General features: G+C 39.3%; 1 protein-coding gene across 1 annotated transcript in view; it reads right to left on the reverse strand.

The window, feature by feature from the left end:
- Positions 1 to 17,005: 17,005 nt before the first annotated feature.
- The window catches only part of XRCC5 (X-ray repair cross complementing 5), a 118,940-nt gene continuing 112,247 nt past the window's right edge, over positions 17,006 to 23,698 (reverse strand). The window contains exons 20-21 of the mRNA XM_051983585.1: positions 18,290 to 18,361; positions 17,006 to 17,438 (exon numbers count right to left, since the gene is read on the reverse strand). Coding sequence (XP_051839545.1) covers positions 17,424 to 17,438; positions 18,290 to 18,361 — 87 coding nt within the window. The 3' untranslated portion in view covers positions 17,006 to 17,423. The remainder of the gene's footprint in view (positions 17,439 to 18,289; positions 18,362 to 23,698) is intronic.

Genomic DNA, 23,698 nt, shown 5'->3' on the forward strand with positions numbered 1-23,698 from the left:
AAATTCTGGAAGTCAAAGGATTGAAACTTCCAATTTCTGGTTTTTTATTTATTCAGACAGGCTGCTATTTATAAAGAAGAATCTTGGAAAGTAGAGAGTGAAATAAGATGTTACATGCTTCACCCGTGCTATTCTTCATTGCGGAACTGGTATTTGGAAGGAAAGAAGTCAAGTCTTGAATCCAGAGCTTAGGGTCTTTCCTCCCAACAAAAGACAAAGTGATTAAAAGTTAGCAGGAACCTGATCATATCCTCTGGACTAATAGTATTTAAGGGAGCAGATAGACAAGCTCCTAGCCTGACACACACCCCATTTCTGCCCCAACTTTCTGCTTCTCCCTTTTGGAAGAAAAGAAGGTCTTCCTTGGAGAATAGTAGGAGAGAAGCAGCTAGGGATGTCTATTCTGCCTCCTGTTGAGCCCCACAACAAACAGCCTTCTCCTAGTCACAAGTGGGTCCTTCTCTACATGGGGTTCACTCTTGCTATATACATGATCCTCAATATTCTGACTCCCCCCCCACATCCCTCTCCCCGCAACCCTTCCTAGCCCAGTTCTAAAATATACTACTGAATCTTTGTTCACATTGAAGTGAGGCGAGGTGGAATTAAATAGGAGTGTGGGAAGTGGAAGATGGATAAAGAATATTTGTTAAATAGATCAAAACTGGATTTCTCTTAGGCTTGGGGGTGAGGGAGCCTAAGGGGTTTAATGGACATTTGGATGCTTAATATTTCTGCTCTATGCAACCTCATGGCTTAGGTAAGAGCAAGGGTTTAGGTTTGAGGATTTATAGAAAAATGGTCCTCAGAAGCTGGTACAATGGTGAATTTTATTATGATGATGTGTGCTTTTGCACATGTGTTCACAGACACAAACAAACACACATTGTGGCTATACAGAGACTTGGCTGAGCAAGGCCAGGGTCATTTATATGAGAGAGATGTGTACAATGGCAAAGTCTCGGGGGGGGGAGGGGGCAAAGACTTCAAGAAGAAGGTGGAATTGGAAGACCGTTAGTCTGCGGTGACCTGGGCTCTGTGGCCAACTTAGGGAGGACTCCATTTCTGAAATTCAATGCAGTTTGGGAAACTGCTTGCAGGATAGAGAAAAGTGACTTATAAGAGAGGGGAAGCTGGGGGTTCAGGCAAAGCAAAGGAATGGGGCACAGGAGTTTGGAGCAGATCTTCCATCTACCCCAAATGTTTAAAGAATTGCATTATGGGGTTAACTTGTATTTCCTTTAGGGACTGATTGAGACTGTTGGCAAAACCCTTTTTGGCTACAATTTCCCTCATTTTCCTCCTAACTTCCTCATTGGGTTATTGTGGGAACATGGGGAATATGGACTCTCAGAACTCTTCAGGGAAGAAATGATTTATGTCAGTGCAGGTATCAGTGTAACTGGGTGAAAGATTGAGAGGCTCCCGAGGACCATGAATGTGCCCGTTCAGAGTCGCGGGCAGGGAGGGCCAGAGGCGGCTCTCATGCTTCAGAGAAGTTAAATGATGAATCCCCATAACACACATAATCTGGTTCCATGACAGGCCTGAGTCCAAATACAACCTATAGCATTTATTAGCTGTGAAACTGTGTCCAGGTCCCCAACAATAAACCCTGTAAAACAAGGAGGATAATTTCAGGATTACTTAATTCACTGTGCTGTTGTGAAAATCTAATGAGATAATGGATATAAAATGGTTTGCAAACCTTCAGAAGCTACATTTCCCGGCTTTTGTTTTTACTATTGGTAAATGGCAGAGCTGGGATGAGAATCAGGTGGTTCAACCTTTCAAGCGCTCTCCCTCATTCCACACTACAAAAGGGGTAGCAGGCAGAAGAGGGGACTAGACACAGCAGGACAAAGCCAAGTAAAAAGACTTAAAATACAGGGAGAAGATCATATCAATCAATCAATTAATCAATAGGTTTGCAAAAGCACATATTAAATTGGTGATGATTTGGGGTTTCCAGTCCAATTGATAATGTGGTTCTGTAGATCAGGAGTTTCATTTGAAGATCTAGAAATCATTTGCAGAGAGATGATAATTGAATCTATGGGAACTGATTAAGTCATCAATAGAGAGAACATAGAATTAAGAGGTTCCAGGAATATGCTTTGGGGTATGGTATGTCCGAAGTCATACCAAGCAGCTCAGCACCCCATTGCTTCCCATTTATACTGTATAGAACCTCTTCCAACAGGTGCACAGCAGCCCTAATTTTCTAACACATCACAGACACACACACAAATCCACTTATCTCCCCATCACTCCTGACACCTTGACTGTCCTCTGCATGGGCAGTCTTTCCTCTCAACCAAGGCTGTTTATGAGCAGTGATAAAGCCTTTATCAGAACATTGATCAAGATTACTCATAAAAGGCATCTAACCTTGACACTGCCAGGGGAGCTGGAGACTAGAAGGTTAAAAAAAAGAGGGGGAAATAATGGGAAAGGCTATAATCATCAAAAGGAAGGAGTCAGAGGGAGAAACTCATTTAGGTGTCCTGGATAGGGGGGGAAGATTTCAAAGCATGAATAACCAGGTTTCCTCCCATTTGGGATTAAGTGGCTTTTTAATCTCTTTCATTACCAAGAATTTCCTATTTCCTATTGACCATGCTCCCAACATTCCTAGACAGGATCAGTGAGTTGCCTTTTTACTGATGAGAAAATTTAAGAGAATTTAAGTGATTAGCCTTTGGTCACAGTGCAAATGAGAGAAGGGAATGAATTCAGATATTGTAGAGAAAGAATGGCCAAGATTTTGAAATTGATTCAATATAAGGAGTGAGGGAGAGGAGACTCCAAAACTAAGGATGATTCTGAAAGGATGAAAGGTGGCCAGGACAGCAGTGTCCTTGACAGACATAGGGAAAAACATAGGTTTGAGAGGGAGAGAATGAGTTCTGTTTTGCACATTCTTCTCCATATTGAATTCTGTTTTCTTCCAAACTTTCTCCATAATCCTAACTCTAAATTTTATCAGCTTCTTTTTATGTGTTAATTTCTGTTTTCTTCCAAACTTTCTCCATAATTCTAACTCTAAATCTTATCAGCTTCTTTTTATGGTTAATTTTTGTTTTCTTCCAAACTTACTTCTAATTCTAACTCTAAATCTTATCAGCTTCTTTTTATGTGTTAATTTCTGTTTTCTTCATTCTCCATAATCCTAACTCTAAATCTTATCAGCTTCTTTTTGTGTTAATTTCCGTTTTCTTCCAAACTTTCTCCATAATCCTAACTCTAAATCTTATCAGCTTCTTTTTATGTGCTAATTTGTTTTCTTCCAAACTTTCTCCATAATCCTAACTCTAAATTTTATCAGCTTCTTTTTATGTGTTAATTTCTTTTTTCTTCCAAACTTTCTCCATAATTCTAACTCTAAATCTTATCAGCTTCTTTTTATGGTTAATTTTTGTTTTCTTCCAAACTTACTCCTAATTCTAACTCTAAATCTTATCAGCTTCTTTTTATGTGTTAATTTCTGTTTTCTTCATTCTCCATAATCCTAACTCTAAATCTTATCAGCTTCTTTTTGTGTTAATTTCTGTTTTCTTCCAAACTTTCTCCATAATCCTAACTCTAAATCTTATCAGCTTCTTTTTGTGTTAATTTCTGTTTTCTTCCAAACTTTCTCCATAATCCTAACTCTAAATCTTATCAGCTTCTTTTTATGTGTTAATTTCTGTTTTCTTCCAAACTTTCTCCATAATCCTAACTCTAAATCTTATCAGCTTCTTTTTATGGTTAATTTTTGTTTTCTTCCAAACTTACTCCTAATTCTAACTCTAAATCTTATCAGCTTCTTTTTATGTGCTAATTTGTTTTCTTCCAAACTTTCTCCATAATCCCCATTCTAAATCTTATCAGCTTCTTTTTATGTGTTAATTTCTGTTTTCTTCCAAACTTTCTCCACAATCCTAAATCTAAATCTTATCAGCTTCTTTTTATGTGTTAATTTCTGTTTTCTTCATTCTCCTTAATCCTAACTCTAAATCTTATCAGCTTCTTTTTGTGTTAATTTCTGTTTTCTTCCAAACTTTCTCCATAATCCTAACTCTAAATCTTATCAGCTTCTTTTTATGTGCTAATTTGTTTTCTTCCAAACTTTCTCCATAATCCCCATTCTAAATCTTATCAGCTTCTTTTTATGTGTTAATTTCTGTTTTCTTCCAAACTTTCTCCACAATCCTAAATCTAAATCGTATCAGCTTCTTTTTGTGTTAATTTCTTCCAATAGAATGTAAGCTCTAGAAGGCCAAGGACTGTATTTTTTAATATTTGTATTTACAGTCCCAGCATTTAGCATAGTGACTTGCACATATTAAGTAAATATTTAATAAATCCTTGTTGATATTGATTGGCACATTGAATATAAGATGCCACTGGGGCATCCAGTTCAACATATCCAACAAACAATTAGTGATGGGGGACTAAATTTGAAAAACTAAACTCTGGGATTTGTGCTTCTTTATCACCAGTTTACTCCTTTAAAATTCCATTTCTTAATTAAGGTCTCTAGTCACAGAAAGCCCAGAATGTCAGATTTTAATGTGTATTTGGATAGGAATTGTAATGCCAGAGAAACTGAGCAAAATAGTGATTTAGAGAACAATTTAATAGATTGGATCCATGTTTGGTCCCAGGGCTGAAGGAGACTATTGTCTCAAAGAATTCAGCCCTGAATGTTGGATACAAGATTCTTTTATAGGGTTACAAGACCGATGACATAATGGGGGAGGTACCTGGATGGGGATGACATAATGCCTCCATTATGTACAGGAAGGTACTGGAGAGGCTCCTGATATGCTAATGATGTCTAAAATGGATAGACCTTTATCCCATCAAACATTAAGAGGGACTAAGTATAGTCTAAGGTCTAAGATATAAGACCTTTATCCTATCAAACATTAAGAGGAAAAGGTTATAACCTGAGGCAAAGTAACTAAATAGGACAATTGGGAAACTGGGTCAGGACATTAAAAGAGAACTGTGGCACAACATTCTACACTCTCTCTCTCCTAACTCTTCAAATCTTTGAATTACCTTCCTCTAGAAGGTCTTAGCACCCTAATTTTGACAAACCCTATGTGAAGTAAATAGACCAAATACAAATCAGAATAAAGCTAGAACAATGCAAGGACTTAAGGCAAGGTCAAGTCTCTCCCTGATAACCCCAGAGTTAATCAGCAATACACAAAGCTCCTTATTTCAATCATGTCAGGTCCTCTGCAGTTGGGGAGCATATGGACAGTTTACTGGTAGTTAGATCTGTGGTCATTTGTGCATGACTCAGCCTCTGCTTACAGAGCAACAGGGCTCAAGACAGTTGTGCTGCCCATTCAGAGGGGCAACCTACTCCAGGGGAGAAGGGGGAGGCCTGGAGTAGCTCTGCCTGTCCCTGCCCAGAGGAACAGAGAGGGATGCAGAAAGCATCGGATTTCTAAGCAGATTATGCACAGTTAGACCAAGGCAGTCAAACCCCAAACTTTTAGAGGCCTGATATCAAAACTGCAAGGTCCTTTTAAATATGCTGAAATACTAATCAAGGACCTGGGATAACAGGAGTGGAGAAACAGATCAGAGAGACTGCCAGCCCCAAGACAGGTATCTGATTTCTGGTTGTTTCTAAAAAATAATCCCCAAAACTGAATTGCCAGGGCAATTCCAACAGAATAAGGGGTTCCAAGGTTAAAGCATAACCAGCAAATCATAGTCCAGTAAATTTAAGCAAGAAGTAAAAAATGAAAAGGACTGTTTAAAGGACTTCCAATGAAATCTGAACTAGTAAGATAGGGGATGGGGCAGAAGCACCTAAGAAAACACACCAGTTTCCCAATTTCCTATTTCTTTCTCCCTTTTTTTTTTCTCATGAAAAGGAATTATCAAATAACCATCCCACATATAAATCATATACATATACATATACATAACAGACTAAAAATCCTTCAAACATAACAGCAATAGTTACACACGTTTAACAATTTCCATTCCAAGTCTTAAACACAGTAATACAGTTAAAATTCTAACAATTCAATCACTTTCCCACTCCTCCATATCAGTCCAAATTACATCAGGAGAAGGGGCGATGGTTTTCTCAAAAGCTGCTTCCTGCTGAAGATGGGCGAAGATGCTCAGTCCAGGGAAGGGGATGGTATGGCGGGCTGACAATCAAAGCTTGATCTAAGTCCCAGAAGCAAATCAATACATCTGTAATTTGACCAAATCTAGAAACAAAAACAAATCTAACAAAGAAAAGTTAGAACATTCTGGGATAGAAAGACTGGTCCACAAGGCTACAAGATGTGGCCTCTCATTAGTTATAAAACTTAAAAAAACCCTGAATATCCAGACACAATATCTAGTAACTGATAGATGACCAGACTAAATACTTATCTGCTCAAGTATTTAGGGTATAATGATCAAGAACCAGGTATATTGTATAACTAGATTGGAAATAGCAATAATTGGATTGCATTAACAGTTTCTTATTAACCATTGCTCTGATTATAGAAATCAATTACAGGAGGAAAAAATGCAGTGACATATTAACTACAAACCCAAGAAATTTTACCTCCAATAACAAATCAGATTAACCAAAGTTTTGGACAAATCCTAAACAGATATTTACCGTAACTTTATATTTATACAAATCAGTTTGCTCCTTTTAGCCAAAACCAGGTGGCTACAACCTGATTTAAAAAAATGTCTGGAACGGTTTGGGGGAGTGGAGGTGGAAGAGGATTTCACATGGCTGTCCTTCCCCCCACTCCACCTCCAAAGAGGCAGGAGGGGAGGTGAACTAACCTGCACTCCAGGCTAACTAGATGCTCCAGGCCTGAAGCTCTGGTTTCTTTATCTGTAAAATGAGGGGATGCCTTCCAACTCTCAATCCTATGATCACAACTCACTTAACTCCATTTGTTTCCTCATCTATAACAGAGAGAACAATGCTTTACTCTTTTGAAGCCAATGGTGAGGAGCTAAACTTGGGCTTGTCTAAGAATAGCTTCTCCTCCCCAAAGCCCTTATGTCAGCAAAGGGTGCTAGGACTGGCCAAGAAGCTGAGCGTCTGATATTTGTGGTCATTTGCTGCAATCCAAAACTAAATATATGCAAGTTTTGAATTATCCATTAGCTCCATTTTCCAAAGCTGGCTCTTCTTACACTTTGTTCCTCGGTGCTTATGGGGCAATCCAGCCACACTGGCCCAACTGAAATTGCTTGAACATGACTCTTCGTTTTCTTTGCCATCTTTTTTGCACTGGTTCCTCTCCCAAACCCTCTTACTTCTTTCCTTCTTTCTAGTCTCAGCATCTTCTACAGAAGAGAGTCCTTGAGAGGACTGGGTTTTTGTTTGTTTGCTTGTTTTTTTCTTTGTATTGCCAGTGTTTAGCACAGAGCTTTATTTTGTCCAATAAATGTTTGTTGATTGACAATCCAGCAGTTGGAATATGTCACATGCATACATATGCCAAAATGATACAATAATTTTAACAGAATAATAAAACAAGCAAAGTGCTGTGTGAACTTCAAGGAAGGAAAATTCCCTAAAGAAAATTAGGAGGAGGGAGCATCTGAGTTGACTCTTAAAGGTAAAATTTCTCTTACCAGAGACAGCAAAGGGGATAAGTGGGAGGGGGAATGTGAGTGACCCACCTAGGGTTACACAGCTGTTAAGTGTTTGAGATGAGATCAGAACTTGGGTCCTGAGTCCAGTGTCACCGTTGGCACTATTCTTTACCACACTATTTTCATTTCAAAGGGTAGAGAAACAGAAGAATGCCACACACATTGGATAAAGGACCGCGTGGATTTGGGATTGGAGGAGGCCTGAAACCACCCAGCCCAATGCCTTCATTTTTACAAATGAGAAAACTGGCCCAGAGAATACTCCCTTCCTACCTCTCTCGATGATCAAGTAAATATCAGTTATTACATTTAATTTACATGATAGGGACTTTTCGTTAGTGAAGATAAATCTTACCCCTGAAACCACAGGAATTAGGACATTTTTTGCTATGTTTTTAAATCTCAAAGATATACATAGATGAGGAACCGAGGCACAAATGCCCCATTGGCAAAAGATAATTCACAGACTTTTAATAAAAATAAATAAAAGGAATGCATTTCACAATCTCTCTGTCTCTGTCTTTGTTTCTTTTCTGTCTCTCTTCTCCTCAGCTGACTTAGAAAAAAACCAACAGTCTTTTATAGGAAAAATTACAGGTCAAGAGGCTTCTAAGAATTATAGGCCATCTTTCAGTATCTACCCCATTGCTTCTAGGCAGGATTGCTCCAGAACAAATGAGGGAGATTCACAGAAAGGGTGGGAGACTTGGAAGATTTCTTGTTCTTAAACATGTCTTGGGAATGAGATTCCATAGCAATGACTAGACAGAGAACAGAAATGCAAAGAAATAAAGGGGTTATCATAATATTACTTACAGAACACAGCATCTCATAAAAGAAATTACAAAAGATGGTATAACCCAAAGAAAATAGATGGGAATGCTTGGTTTTACTTTAAAAAATTTCCCTATGGCCTAATTTTTCCTTAATTTAAACTCATATCATTTAGAAGTGAACAATGATAAAAATGTCTCATTCCCACCTCCTTTGTGACTTGCTGGAACTCTCTGCTCTGGATCAGCCCCTCTTGTTTCTGAGAAGGGCATCTACCGATGACTTACGTGGCAGACGGAAGCTGGGAGGTGGGGGGCTCTTTGTGATCTAATGGAACTGAGTTTGTTTTACTTGAGTTTGACTGGTGTTAAGTATTGAACACAGGAAGTCCCAGGCTGCGGGTCAATGTAAACGAGAACAATATTCTCACCACTCAGTGACTTAGAAATTCATCAGTACGCAAGGAGGGGATGCTTACATTGTGCTGAGCTTTCCTTTGATCAAGACTAAATCTGCCTCATTTCCACCTCCTGTTTCCTGAAGGAAAACTCAAGTCCCACCTTTCACAAGGAGCCTTTCCTCTCAGTTATCTCCATTTTATCCTGTGGGTATCTTCTTTGTACACAGCGGTTTGCATGCTATCCCCCCACTAGACCAGCAGCTCCTTGAGAGCCCATTTTTGTTTTTTTGCCCAAGGTTCAGCACCATCCCTGGTACATCTTAGGTGCTTAATAAATGCACAATGATTCACACCAGTCATATTCTGCTCCTAATCCTGCCCTCCTGTGTCAAGCAGAATACAAACCAGCTTTTCAGGTCTTTGAACACAGCTCTCATGTCCTCACCACAGCATCTCTTTTTCAGGATGAACACAAGCAGCTCCCTCAATAAACAGATCCTTGCACGGCAGAATCTCAAGGGCATTCACCGCACTGGTTACCTTCGCATCATGGCCATTCTTCGGCTTGTCGACTAAACCTGGCACCCCAGATGTGGGCGGACCTGTTTAGAACGTCACAGAACTATCCCATCCCGTGTTGTAGCCATCATGCCATTCAAAGAAAGGAGATCATTAGGGATCTGTGTCTGTTGTGTTGTATTGTTTGACACATATTGAGACTGAAGACCTAAAAGTTTCCAAATTTTTAATGAAACAACTATCAAAGAGGAACTGGTTGCCAAAGTATCAATAATGGAAAATGGGGAGGAAAATGACCTGTCAGTCAATCATCAAACATTTATCAAGTGCTTACTATATGCAAGACACTGTAGTTCCTGGTCTACTGGGGCAAGTAATGTGCTCACAACTCTATAGGGTTTAAATATAGGATAAACTGAAGAATTAACAAAAGGAGGCATGAGAATTAAGAGGGACTGGGAAGGGCTTCTTATATAAGGGGAGAATTTATCTAGGATTTTGTGACAAGAGAAGTGAAAAGGAGACTCAGTGGCCTGAAGCCCAGAAATCCTTTTTTACAAATTCTGTCTTAGCTGTGAGACCTTGAACAAGTGACTTAACTTTTGCCTCAGTTTACTCCTCCATAAAATGGAGGTAACAATAGCTAACTTTCCAGGATTGTTGTTAAGAATTAGATGAAATAAATGTATATGAAGCAATTTATAAACTTTTTTTTTTACCCGAGGCATTTGGGATTAAGTGACTTGCCCAGGGTCGCACAGCCAGGAAGTGTTAAGTGTCCAGGGCCAGATTTGAACTCAGGTCCTCCTGACTTCAGGGCTGATGCTCTTATCCACTACCCCAACTAGCTGCCCCCAATTTATATATCTTTAAGAACTACATATAAATATTAGCCATGATGAGGATGTTGACAAGCTAAAGCTACAGGCCAAATTTAATGAGAAACCATGTATTAGATTCAGGTCCTGGGTCTGAGATTTCATTCATAGAGAGAGCTCAGCAGAACAGCACCTTTTATTTTATTTATTATTTTGCAACTTACAGCCTCACAGAGTTGACTCAAACATTGAAAATTTAACTACTTAGAATCACAGAGGTGAGATCTATGTGACAAGAACTGAGAACTCAAACTTAAGTTTTCTAAGGCCAACTGTACCCATTATATCACATGTAGCCTGCAAAATTAAACTGAACAATGACAAAATTTGATTTTTATTTAAATCAACATTAAATGTACAACGTAAGGGAGGTATGATGAGACAACTGTGAAAAAAACATAGATATTTTGGTCATCAGCAAGATCACAGAATCTCAAAGTTAAAAGGACCATCTAGTGAAATGGTACTTGAATAAAATTCTTCTCCATGACATACCCAAGTCACTATCCTCCAGTTTTTGCTTAAAGATCTTCAATAAAAGGACAACATAATCCAATTCTGGATAGTCCTAATGATTACCAAGCTTTTCCTTTTGTCAGCCTAAATTTGCCTGTTTCCATCTTCCACGTATTACTTCCACTTCTGGAGCTTTAAACACTTGAAGGTATTTAATTTGCCATTCACATCTTCTCTTCTCCATTCAAAACATCAGTTCTTTCAGCCAGTTCTCATATATAACATGATCTTAAAACTCTCTTCATCTTCATCTTGGTGGCAACCTCTGGAAGCTTTCAGCATTCTGATGGAAGTGTATTGATTAGAGCACAGACCAGTGGAATATCCCTAATAGTGGACACCAGGCCTTTATTAATGCAGCCAAAAATTATATTATCTTTTCTGATAAACACAGATATTTAATGGTTGTGCTACCCTGTGCAAGTCTTGTCTGTTTGTCCGTCTCAGTTTCTACAACTATAGAATGGCATGTACTTCTCAGGATTGTTGTGAGGATCAGTCCTATAAGGCGCTTAGCAGAGTGCCTGACACACATAAGTGATGGACAAATCCTTCCTTCCCTCCCTTCTTCCTTCCATGTGGTCTGCCCTGGTAAAATATATGGATATTTGAGAGCAAGGACTATTACATTTTTCTTTGTGTCTCCAGTACCTGTCAAATAGCAGGCACTTAACAAAATGGCTAATTGCTTTATCTGAATCAGTGATAAGACTGTTGACCTTCAGAAGGTCAAGCACAAGTTCCTGATAGACTCCACTGACTTCCCTTTGGGTCTGGCCATTCCAAAGACTCAGAATTCACCTATCTGCATTCTTGTCTGGGTTTCAGCTTTTCCAGAACAGAATATAAAAAACTTTGTTATATCTTGGTAAAATGTAGACCACGGGTCCTCAAACTTTTTAAATAGGGGGCCAGTTCACTGTCCCTCAGACTGTTGGAGGGCCGGACTATAGTAAAAACAAAAACTTTGTTTTGTGGGCCTTTAAATAAAGAAACTTCATAGCCCTGGGTGAGGGGGATAAACGTCCTCAGCTGCCGCATCTGGCCCGTGGGTCGTAGTTTGAGGACCCCTGAATTCTAAATGAACCCTGTCAGAAAAGGAAATGAGCAGTATCTGGAGCACCTGTTCATGAAACCACATGAACTCTCAGTTTACACTAAGTGAATTGTATTGTCTGGGATATTCTAATCTAAATCTAATAACTTCCAAATTTTGTCTGTTATTTGCTCAGATAAACAGGCTAACAATTTACAATCTGTAACAATCCTTTGTGTACTTAGTATTTGATGGGAAGTTATTTGGATACAGGTTTGGGCCACCCCTCCCTTTTCAAAGGATGTTTGAATCTTAAAATGCCTTCTTCTCTGGATGTTAACAAAAAACTCGCTGGTCCAAAAAGGGATGAGAAATAAAACAAGTCTGATCACAAATTACAAAAGCATTTATTGCCTGAGAAAAACTTACAAGGGACCAGACAGGAAGAGTTCTCAGCTGCTCAAAGGAATGTGGAAAATGGTGAGATATCAGTAATTTTTAGCTTTCAAGCTTTCAGGTAAAGAAGAAGACATCTGTAGGTACAGTAAGTCAGGAAGTAAGATATTTAAAAGTTCCAAGAAATGTCTTGTTTGCAGCTGCTGCTCAAGGCTAATTCTGAAGTATCTCCAACTTTAGCTAGAGTCCATTTGCAAAGGATCACTGGCATGTCAAGCAGTCTTGGGCTTCTGAAGTCCTTCTGAGTGGCTGGTGTTTGTGTTACTTCCGTATCTCCTCCCCTGTAAACATGGGAAGCTCTGACATACTGACAGTCATTACAAAGCCATGTTTGCAATGTTCATTACTAATGCATTTAATTGTATAATTTTGTTAGGACTCAAAGTCAAGGTCACTGGCCTATAGTTGGTAGATTACATTATATTCTACTTTTTGAGAATGGTGTCATCTGCCTTTTTTCAATTTAATGGAAAATAGACATTGTTCCCATTCTCAAGATTACTGACGGTGGCTCAGTAATTGCATATAAATGGCAGTTACTTCAGTATCAAACAGTATTATTCACAGGATCGTAACACAGCGTTAGAAGGGTTCTCAGAAACCCCCTTTCTAACCCACTCATTTTACAGAGGAGGATACTGAGGCACAAGATTAAATGATTTATCCAAGATCACAAAAGTAGTAAACATAAGATGTGGTATTTGAAACCGGATCCTTGAACCAATTATACTTTTTCTCATTGGTTAGTGGGATATAATATCCCATCTATCCTGAAAAGCAGTCCTAAAACTTTTGATCCTCCTCTTTTTTTTAGATTGATTTAAAAGCAAAATGCAAAAAAACAAAAACAAACAAAAAACTCAATCCTTTTTGCTGAGTTTTTGTTGAAAGCCTATCTGAACCAACAGTGGCTCCTTCCAAACATATCCAAGATAACAGATTATCCATTTTGAGATAACCAACATCTCTTAATGATATTACTATATATCACTCTTAGATTATGACAACTGGACTGTGACATACCTTTATGTTTATTCTCTATTAGCTGTCCTTGCCTTTAGTCAGCACATGTTCGAGTCAGGGTTCAAATTCTACTTTCTTTTAATTAGTCAGTGCCTTGTTTTTATTGTTATGCACCTTGAAGATGGAAATGCTATTGATCTATGAATTCCTACTATAAACGTGGGGTTAAGTGATGGACTGTTTATATTATTATTATGCTTGTAACCAGGGTCAAGCCTAGATTTGCTTCATAAGGTTCTCCTCATTGGTGGAAAGAATGAGAGGGGATATATTCTTCCTTCTAGAGAAGAGACACATGGTTCCAGATCTACTTTGGGGAGACGTCCAGAGAAGGAAAACAGATTTTGGAAGATAAACACTTAGAAGAAAGCTGGTTTGCTCTGATTTCCAGCCTATTTCCCAAGACACTTCAGGGAATTTCCTCTGGTTATTATTGGGGATTCTCTTGTTTGAGTGGAGACATCTCACTCCCAGTGGAAGAGCTCATTGCTTAGTTATTACATTCCATCTATCCTGAAAAGTAGTCCTTTTTGTTGTTTGTTGTATTCTAATCTAATTTTAATAATTTTTTATTGTTATTATGCTATATGCTTGGATAAATAGGTTTGCCAACTATTCACAATTTGTGCTGGTCTTTTGCTAGCATTTTACGGGAAGTTGTGAGGTTTGGGGTATCCATTCCTCTTTCAAGGATGTAGACCAGGAAAGTATTTTAAACTTCAGGAAACTAAATAAATCATTTCTTATAGACTAGCAAAACTGGGGATGGGTAGGGTGTTTATTCATCTAAGGACAGTAGAATTAGCTAGTCTCATAGCCCTTCTAGTCCTATCCAGGAGACAATCAAAATCTCTCTTGAAGAAGGTGAACAAGATTACTGTGATGGCTATCAGAATTTTTCCATGAACCCCATTTAGACAAATCTATGTGGATACACACATAACCTATATGGGTAACACATACTTACTACATAGTTATTATTTTTTTACTGTAAACTGCATGTGACAACAGCTTTGGGGGATACACTTTCCCAAATATAAATTTTTGGATTAAATATTATAATCCTTTTTTTGGCTTGTATTTTGTTATCTTTGAAGCACTGCCTTATAAATTTGCATGTCAAAGTAAAACACTTCTCTCCACCCATTCTTCCAACTTGCTTTGTTCTGTTCTATCCCTCCAAGATAACAGTGGCTCCTTCCAAGCACATTCTTACTATTCTTTTTAGGATCCAAGATACTCTACTAGTACTTACTATATTTCGAGATAACCAACATCTCCTAATACCATTACTATTTATCACCCTTAGGGCCCCTCATAGGCCCTCCTCCAAACAGGTGCCTACCCTTGAAGCCAGTCACAAGGACACACAAGCTGAGGTGCCTGGAAGTGCTGAGCAGTTAAAAGGCACACGTGGCTTCCAGGATCAGGGCTGAAGGCCCCCGGCAGTTTCCACTCTAAGTTGAAAGTTATATCACTCCTGAAGACCTGCTGCACTCTCCCCACAGACACAGGCCCTGTGCTGGCTCAGGACCAGAATATTCACGGCTTCAAGTGTGCCCCTGACCTGGAAGTACCGAAGGACCAGGAGCCTGCTATTCACCCCAAATCCAGGCCGCTATATAGTTCATTCAAAGTGCGCTGCAATATTCGGAGGTTTTGCTGTCACCTGTTAGTATCTCAGGGGCAAGGATTATAGCTCTGTTTGTTCAGAAGGCATCAGTTGTCTTGTTGAGGAATGGGCAGGACTCTTCAGCCTTTGGTATTAGCTTGAGGGTCCCAGGACATACATGTAGATACATCTCTATGGTGCCTGTGTGGCTTGGTCAAGTGATTTCACCTTTCAATGCCCCACAGCTTTCTAAGACTGGAAGATGAGAAGTAGGAGCTGACTTCTATTGAGAGAAAGGGTTTCCTCACTAGGGAACTACAGCAGTGAAACCTTGAGTCTGGTCAAAAAAAGGAAGGGGGAAAAAGTCTCTCTTGGCTGCTGAATTCCCTGTGCATCCTCACTGCTGTCTAGACAAGCTCCTACCCCTTTTTTATCTCATCAGAATTGTTTCTTTGTCTTTGGTATTTATTTGTTGAGCACTTCCTATTCCCTCCTGAGCTGACTTCCTCTGTAGAATTTAGGCTATGGTTTCCTACCTTGTTTTTCTCAGAAACCTTTGAAGTTAACCATTTAAAAGTCTGGTGTGCGTGTCAATCCATAACTGACTTCCCTTATTTTACCCCTCACAAAGCCTAAGATGGAATGGTCAGTTTCTTAAGGTTCTGTTCCAGTTCCTATCTCCCAAATTTAACATTCCACACAAGTCATTCAGTGCCTGTCATTGCGTTCCTCCTCAGCATCTTTTTATTCTTTCAAGAATCATGTCATGTTATCACTCCTATATAGAACCTTTTGTATTCCCTGAGATGTCAGCATGTTTTTTTTCTAATGTATCTTATATTTACTTATCTATTTACATGTTGTAATTCCAAAAGAATATAAGTCCTTTTGCTTCTAGCACATAAATGGAGCTTAATAAATGTTTCATTTAATTTGACGGCTTATTCCATTTGGAAATTTATTGTGTTGCAAAAGAAAGTGAGCATCTGTGTGCTTACAGGAATTATATTTGCTAAGTCTCACCTTTGCTCTTCTGTTTGTAGGAAATTTTTCAGATTTCATAAAAATACAAACATGCAGCAGGAAATATATAAATCTGTAAGACAATGGCATCTTTTTCTTGGTATTTATTTCACAATTGTAAATCATGTGCCAAGAATGGAAGATGCAAGATGACCTAGAGGTCCAAATGACACCACTTCTTCCCTTCAATGTCAAAAGTCCATGACATCCCCTTTTGGTATGTACCTTTGCATTTCTCAGCACTGAAGGATTCTGCTACATAGCTTTAATAATTAGTTGTAACCCAAAGGAGGAGTTCAACTGTGCCATCGTGTGTGATTTGTGCGTTAAGGTCACAGAGCAAATGGCAGTGATAAACATTTGGGAGAAGGTGATGAACAGGATGGCACAGCACTAAAAGTCCAGGGACCTGAGGATGGAGGTGTCAGGACTGATGGAGAGAGTAGGAAAAGTGAGTATGAAGAATGACTACTCTGTCATCCTCTTGGTCTCAGGAAAGGCTGGTTTCCCCAGAGACATAGAAGTAGAATCCCAGCAGGAGGGAAAGGAATGATGAGAACCTGAAAGAACAACAGATTTTCTGTTTGTCTTGTGCAGTCTACTATCACTTTGGTTGACCACATTTAGAAATAAAAAAGGACCTCAGTAATTACAGGAGTGACTACAATGGAATAAATGCTGAACTTGGAGGCCAAAGACTTGAGCTTGGGGGTGCGGGAGAGGGGAGTCAGGTTCGTACACATATGAGTGACCGCAGGAAGCCAGTCATATTCCTGGAAAGCTTTAGATCAAGGACATGAACTCTTCTGACTCCTTAAAAAGCAAGGCTTTTTTGTCTGCTTACTCACTCAAGAAAGGAACTCTTTTGTCTTCATTGAAAAAGCTCATTAGTGATGAGCTGAGATCCATGGGAGGGGCAGGAACCAGTGTTTCATGATTCTAGCACCCGCTGCCAGGAGACGAAGCAAGCACTCATGCTTTTCTAGCCCAGAATCCCACTCAGTAGGAAAAAGAACCTCTTCAGTGACCATTGTACACAGTGACTCATCTTGGACGATAGTTCTTCCTGTAGCTATCTCCCCACCAAAGCTCACCGAAGGTCCCATGTGCCTTAGGTCAGAAACACTAGTAGCAAAGGAAAAAAATGACTTTATTTTGGTTGTTTTCACAACAATGATATATGTACAGCTCTGGTGTTCAAGAATGAAATTTATGCACTTGGAATTAACAGAATATTTGAGAAATGTTCCAATATCAGTAGCAATGATAAAGATGAGAACACTGAAAAGAGAATTGTCATTGTCTCTCTTTGTATCCATATATCAGGTACATTTTTCTGTAGCTTAAGAAAATAACTCACTGACTCAAAGAAAATATCAATATACAAATTGATGTTCAACATCTGGAACTCATGGGTTCCTGTCAGAACTGCAGATTTCCTGGAATGGCTTGCTTGTAACCCACCCTGCAAGAGCCTCTGTGGAATCTTCCTCAGTCCCTGCAGCCACCACAATGTCCTTCTTCTCTCATGTTCTTAAGTTCTTCCACAGCTTACATCATGTCCAGCTAAAAAAATAAATAAAGAGGAAGCATTTGCAAACAAGCCAGGCCACCATTCTACAAACAAGGGAGGTACTGGAAAGGGAAAGGAATGCCAGACAGGAACAGTTTCAAGAAAACAGACACACAAATCTACAAACAATGCATATGCACACACAGTCTACTGAAATCTTAAATAACTGCACATCTGTGGGAGACTTTTGTGGTGGAATCACTTCAGTAGAAAACCCAGAGAGAAAAGTGCTTCTCATGATGAAAACTGAAATCACAATATGCAGACTTCAGCAGGTGGCTATTACTAAAGATTTAAAGGAAGGAACTTTTGGGTGGGAAAGCTAGTGACGCAGTCATGAACATATTAGTGCTTTCACAGCCACCAACAATGGAGTATAAGAAAGTCCGGAAACCTATAAATTCCTATGAGTCTTGTTTGTCTGTACTGGGTTGAGTGAGAACAGTAAAAAATTAAGCTTTTAAAAATGTCTTTTATTTGTAAACCCACACAAATTGCTATGTGTATATTTCATTTTTAGTTAAGTGCAATTTCAGTAAATGATCCCATTTTGTTATCAAAGAAATAGTCTCCCTGGCTCTCTTTTAGCCCTTCAAAAGGGAGGATTAATCTTTGTGAACAACACAATTGAAACCACAGAACCCAGCACTTGCCATTATGAAATTACCTATCTGATTAAATTTATAATGGACCTCAGTAACTCATGTAGGGGGATTCTACTGTGTAGGAATTTGAAATTCTTTCAAATGTAAAGAATAAGTTTCACAAGCTGCTTCCCAGGCTGAATTCACAGCTGAGGCAATTTCAGTCACACAATCAGCCAATCTCTGTTCCCAATACTTACTAAATCATCCACATCTCCTCCTTCTTCAGCCGCATCCATGATTTCAGCTGCTTTCTCCTTTGGGATTAGGAACTGTGGATATAAAGTCAATTAAATTATTGGAGTGTTTCTCTCTCTCTCTGGCTCTACAGGAGAGTTCTACTTCTTTTTATATATTTAAGACTATCTACTCTAATAGCATTTTCCTTTTAAAGGCTCCAGAAGAGGAATGACATGATCTTGACCTCTCTCTTCTCTTGTAATTGAGGATTCTGAAAAAAGGTTATCTGGGATTCAGCAGCGTGCATTAAGGAAAAGGAGTCTTTTGGAGAAAAGATTCAAAAATGATCAAAAGAACTTGTTAAATCAGTCAACAATATTTACTGAGAAGCTATAGGTTCAGAGAACCCCCACTTAGGCTCTGAATAAACTTGTTTCTGAAGGCCTTATAAATTTCTCTCCTCTGACACTGTCAATCTCCTGGTGCAGGTACTCATCACTTCCCAACCAGACTATTGCAACAGCTTGCTGGTGGTTTAGCCTGCCTCAAGTCTCTCCCCATTCCAATCTATATTCCAATGATCTTAAGTACTACTCTGACCATGTTGAATCCAATCAAGTACCTTCCTATTAGCTTAGGGATCAAATATAAAACCCTTTATTTGCTTTTTAAAGCCCTTCATAACATAGCTCTTTCCTATCTTTCCCATGGTCTTAGATCTTATCTCCCTCCACTTTGTGATCCAGAGACATGGACCTCCTTACTGTTCTTTGTATTGACATCCATTTGTTGACTTCTTGCATTTTCACTGGCTTTCTTCATACCTAGGATGCTCTCTTTCCTCATTTCGAACTCCTAGTTTCCATCAAGTGTCAGCTAAGTCCCATCATCTGCAAGAAATCTTTCCCAGTTCTCTTTAATCTTAGTGTCATTCCCCTCTATTGATAATCTCCAATTTAGCTTGTGTATAGTTTTGTTTGTACAGAGTTGAATCCACAGTATTTTCCTCATTAGAGCATGAAATTTTGAGAATAGGGATTTCTTTTTGCCTCTTTTTGAATCCCCAATTCTGATATAGTGCCTGGAAAGTAGAAGTATATAACAAATGCTATGGATTTTTGACTTGTTTATGAAAAACTATATAAAAAAATGGGCAATTAGAGCAAATAAGACTTTTACAGAACAAAATATAGATAAAGGTCCATGAATGCTGGAGGTATGTGATGGTGTAGAGTGTTTGGAGATTCTAAAAGTGAATGAAATGGAGCCAACAGCTTTGACTTTGGGAATGGGATAGTCAATATAATCTGACAGTGTCTCTCCAGCTCCATATATATGATTCTGTGATCCTTCAAAAGGCAGGAAGTCATTGGCAGTTGGATAATGTCCTGGTCTGGAGCTTTCCAATCTACATTGTACTGGCAAAGTGGCCATCATAATAGGATGTTGGAGGACAGACAGGGTAACTTCTTGGGCAAACGTTTTTGACTTAGACATTCTCCTGACTGTATGATTCTGAGAAGGGATCTGAAGACGTTACCAGATTGTCTCTGGGACATCAACCAGGCACACCTGAAGACAGAGGTTCAGGGACAGCCCAGGTCACAGGACTTACAAAGGGGAGTAATTGGCTGGGGCCACAGTAGTGACAAGACCACCTTTGCTCTGTATTCATCCTCTATCTTATGGTACGAAAAGCTATGTTTCATTATCCACACTGCCACAATCCTAGAAGATGATCTAGTAGCAGAATGAATAGTCAATTCTAAATAATTTAACAAGTGGAAAAGTACTGGTATCTTCAGCAGTGGCTTTTTTTCCCCCATCTAAAAGGAAAGGGGCAGAGGAAGAAAGTCCTCATATTCTTGTGACTCATTCTCTCAATGACAGTATATACAGAAAATTAATTTAGTGAGACTGCCTCCCCCATCCAGGCCTTTTCTTACATAGTTGCCTCCACACAAAATGGAGGAAAAAAAAAAAAAGATTTCATGTCAATCCTAGCTTTCTTGTTCTGCCGTAGATGCCTATCTCTCCCTCTTTCAAAAGGTTTCTGTACTTTATACAAATTGAGAGCGGAATAAAAATGTTTCCACTGCTTTCTAGCATCAAAATGATACCAACTGGTCACATGGATCTTTTTGTCTGTTTTTATTAAGACAGTGGCTCCCAAACTTGTTTTGCTTTGACTCTTAAAATTAGATACAACTGAGGTTTTGCAATCCTAAAGTATTTAAAAAAAAAAACAAACAAACCTAAAAGAATAGTAAATATCAGGAGTTTTTGTCAATGGCAAAACCAAAACCAAAATCAAGCCTTTAGGCAGTTCTGTGCTCTAGCATCTTCTAAGCTCCTTGGCTATACAATTCTGCCACCCTTCTTCCATCTCCCATCCTGTTTCTTCTATTCTCTGTGTTTTCTGGAGTCCAGAAAAAAAGTAGAGATGACATTCTGGTACCCAAGGAGCTGGGGTATCTGATGTAATATAGGGATGCTGTTGCTAGGGGAAGGGGGAGTAGAAGGAATTATTAGCTCTGTCAGTATTGCCACTGTGCCCATGGAGATACTGGTCCCAAAGTGAGCCTTTCTTTCTGCCAGCCACCAACTTCTCTCCATTAACAAGTCTGGCTGCTAGGTGAGGGAATGATTGTTTCAGGAAGAAACTGTGACAGTATTGACACCAATATGGGTGCTGACTTGAAATTGGGAATCAGTGGTACTGATGGGATTAAGAATATCATACCTACTTATTATTTCCTCGACTTCTTCTAGTTGAGGAAATAATAAGTAGGTTTGATATTCTTAATCCCATTTAAAACTGTGATTAGGATTTCCCAAAGGTCTCAACCAGGCAAATGAAATGAGAGTGAAATATTCATTTGCATACAGTTTATATACCTGACTGTGTGATCTGCTCTGTAATTTTCAAATTAGCATTTTTATTTACACTCTAATTTCATCACTTTTAAGGCCACATGATTTTCTGTTCTTTCTCTCTCATTCAGTACCATTAACTGACATCAGAAATGTTTAGCTAAAAGGAGAAAACAATCACTGGCAAAAACCCCTGCTGGGCCATAAATGTATGACTTATGTGCCCCACTTCAGTTCAGACATTTGGTTTCAGAATCATTATTTTCCTGACTAAATTATAAATTTCACAAGAGTAGGTTGTGTATCTAATATTTCCCTTATAACTTTCTTATCATTTAGGTGCTAGGCACACAGTAAGGACATTAAAAGTACTTATAGATGATTAATCTGAAAATTTCATAGGTTTTGTGACACTGCTAACTTTTTAAAGCTCCATTTCCCAGTCATTTCCCAACTACCAAAGCAAACCTCAAAATGAAATTAAAGACTGGATTAGAAGATAAGTTTGCTTGTTCAGGATGACCACTATATACAAAATCAAATATTGGAGCCTGAGCTAATTTTCCAGGGAGAAGCACACAGTTGCAAACAGAAAGTTTCATTTCCATCAAGCACCGAACATCTGCAATTGATTTTCCTGACAAGATCCACTTTGCATTTCTGCGTAAGCAAATTATGTCTAAAAGCTAAGTTGCCATCCATTATCCTTCCCAAAGCCTCTGGCAAAGCAGATATCTTCAACTTATCATTCCCCATCCTCCAAGCTCTTAACTGCAAGTAATTTCCAGTCTGCACAGTGATGGGGAGGATACAGCTCTAGCAGAGAATATAGTGATGGGCCTGTTTTCTCAACAAAAGAAACAGATAATCTGCACACAGTACAATGGAGTGAAAGTCAACTCTCATTTCTGGTCATTCTCTTTGTAATATACTTGGAACATAAAAAATTTGCAGAGGACCTACTCCTATTTTTGGAGATCACCTCTCTGGCGCCACTCCCTTTCCCCAAAATACTGTCTTGTTATCAAAAAAAAAGATTTGGTTTCCTCCTCTGAAGATCTTAAAAAAAAAAAAAGTAGACGGCTACCTTTCAAACATGGTTGGAATGAAATCTTATCCAGATTGAAGGCAGAGGAATGAAGCAGAAAATCTAAGTCACCATCCTGTCCTAAGATTCTCTAAAATTGGAAAACATGAACTGACCTTGGTTTGCTCCTCAGACAGCTGCTATTGGAAGCATGGCTCCAGTAGGAAGTTATTATGGGCTAACATGTAGATGTATCAAAGTGTCCTGAAGGACAATGTGTTTACATGCAGGCTGCTTGTGCTCAGCACTGGACAGGGTTTTTATCCATGCCCTCTGTAGGTCATCGTCTTACAAGAGAGGGAGAGTAGTAAGGAGAGAAGCTAACTATTCATCTGTGATTTCCGAGGCTCAGAAAGTTGCCCGTGGCATACAAGCACACACAAACCCTGTGCTGCTGACTCTGCTTACTGGTGCATCTGGGGAAAGAGGGTGGATTACCCCAGAGATCATGGCAGTCACTAGATAGGAGCTGCAGCCTTCTCAGGCTTCCAATGTCCATCTTAATCAACCCTGCTGCTCATTACAGGGTCTTGAATAGATAAAAGAGATGAATAACCCAGAAGTGGCCAAGGCTCCTAGTGCTCAAGAAAACAACACAAGTAGGAGCATCAGTGCTGTTGCTTACTATTTCTTTGGTCTGAGGTGTTTTTTTTTTTTTTTTACCACTGCAATTCTAATAAGTGAGCTGGGAGAAAGTTGCCATCAGTTCCTCTCTGGTCAGGACTATTTTCAAGGTGAGGCCTTAGGGATTAAAATGGGAAGCAAATATTGGGAGTTAGTCTAGAGGTTCAGTTCTGTGTCTGTCCCTTTTCCTCTGCTGCCCTAGATGGGTTTCCACTACCTTTTCCCTTGCCTGAGCTCCATGTCCCCATTCACTTTCTTCAAAGCTCCCTAGTTTTTAATCCTTTTCTGAAATGAATTCTTTTTACTTATTTATTTCTCATTCAAAAGATAATAAGGTTTAGAACAAGAAGGGATCTGAGAAATCCTCTAGTCCAATGTTCACATTTTAGGGGTGATAAAACTGGGGTTCAGAGAGCTCAGACAGCATGAGGGGTACCTCTGACCAACATGAGCTTGAAAGGCTCTCCCACAAGTTGGGCACAAATAGTCCATAAGAATTTTTGAAAGGAGTTTTGAAAGGAGTACAGGATGTTCAGGAAAGGGTGCAGGTATTCAGGGAAGACTGTTCTGTCAGGTGGGAGGGTTCTGAGCCCTCTCGGTGCTGCTTTCCATCTCTGGCATAATCTGATTCACTTGACACTCGCTTAGGGCTCCAAGAAGCCATACCATGTGCAGTGGGCAAGCTCTAATAGGCCATTTTGGTGGAGTGTAACCAGGGTGGAGTCTGTCGGGGAAGGATCTACTTCAAGACAGTAAAGACCCTGCCTCAGCCGAATGAGGCAACAGAGGCAGGCACTGTGGCGCACTTGGGAGTTGGGTCAGAGAGCCAGGAGCCCAAGGTCAT

This window comes from Antechinus flavipes, chromosome 3 (assembly GCF_016432865.1).
Source record: "Antechinus flavipes isolate AdamAnt ecotype Samford, QLD, Australia chromosome 3, AdamAnt_v2, whole genome shotgun sequence".
In the NCBI taxonomy this organism is placed as follows: domain Eukaryota; kingdom Metazoa; phylum Chordata; class Mammalia; order Dasyuromorphia; family Dasyuridae; genus Antechinus; species Antechinus flavipes.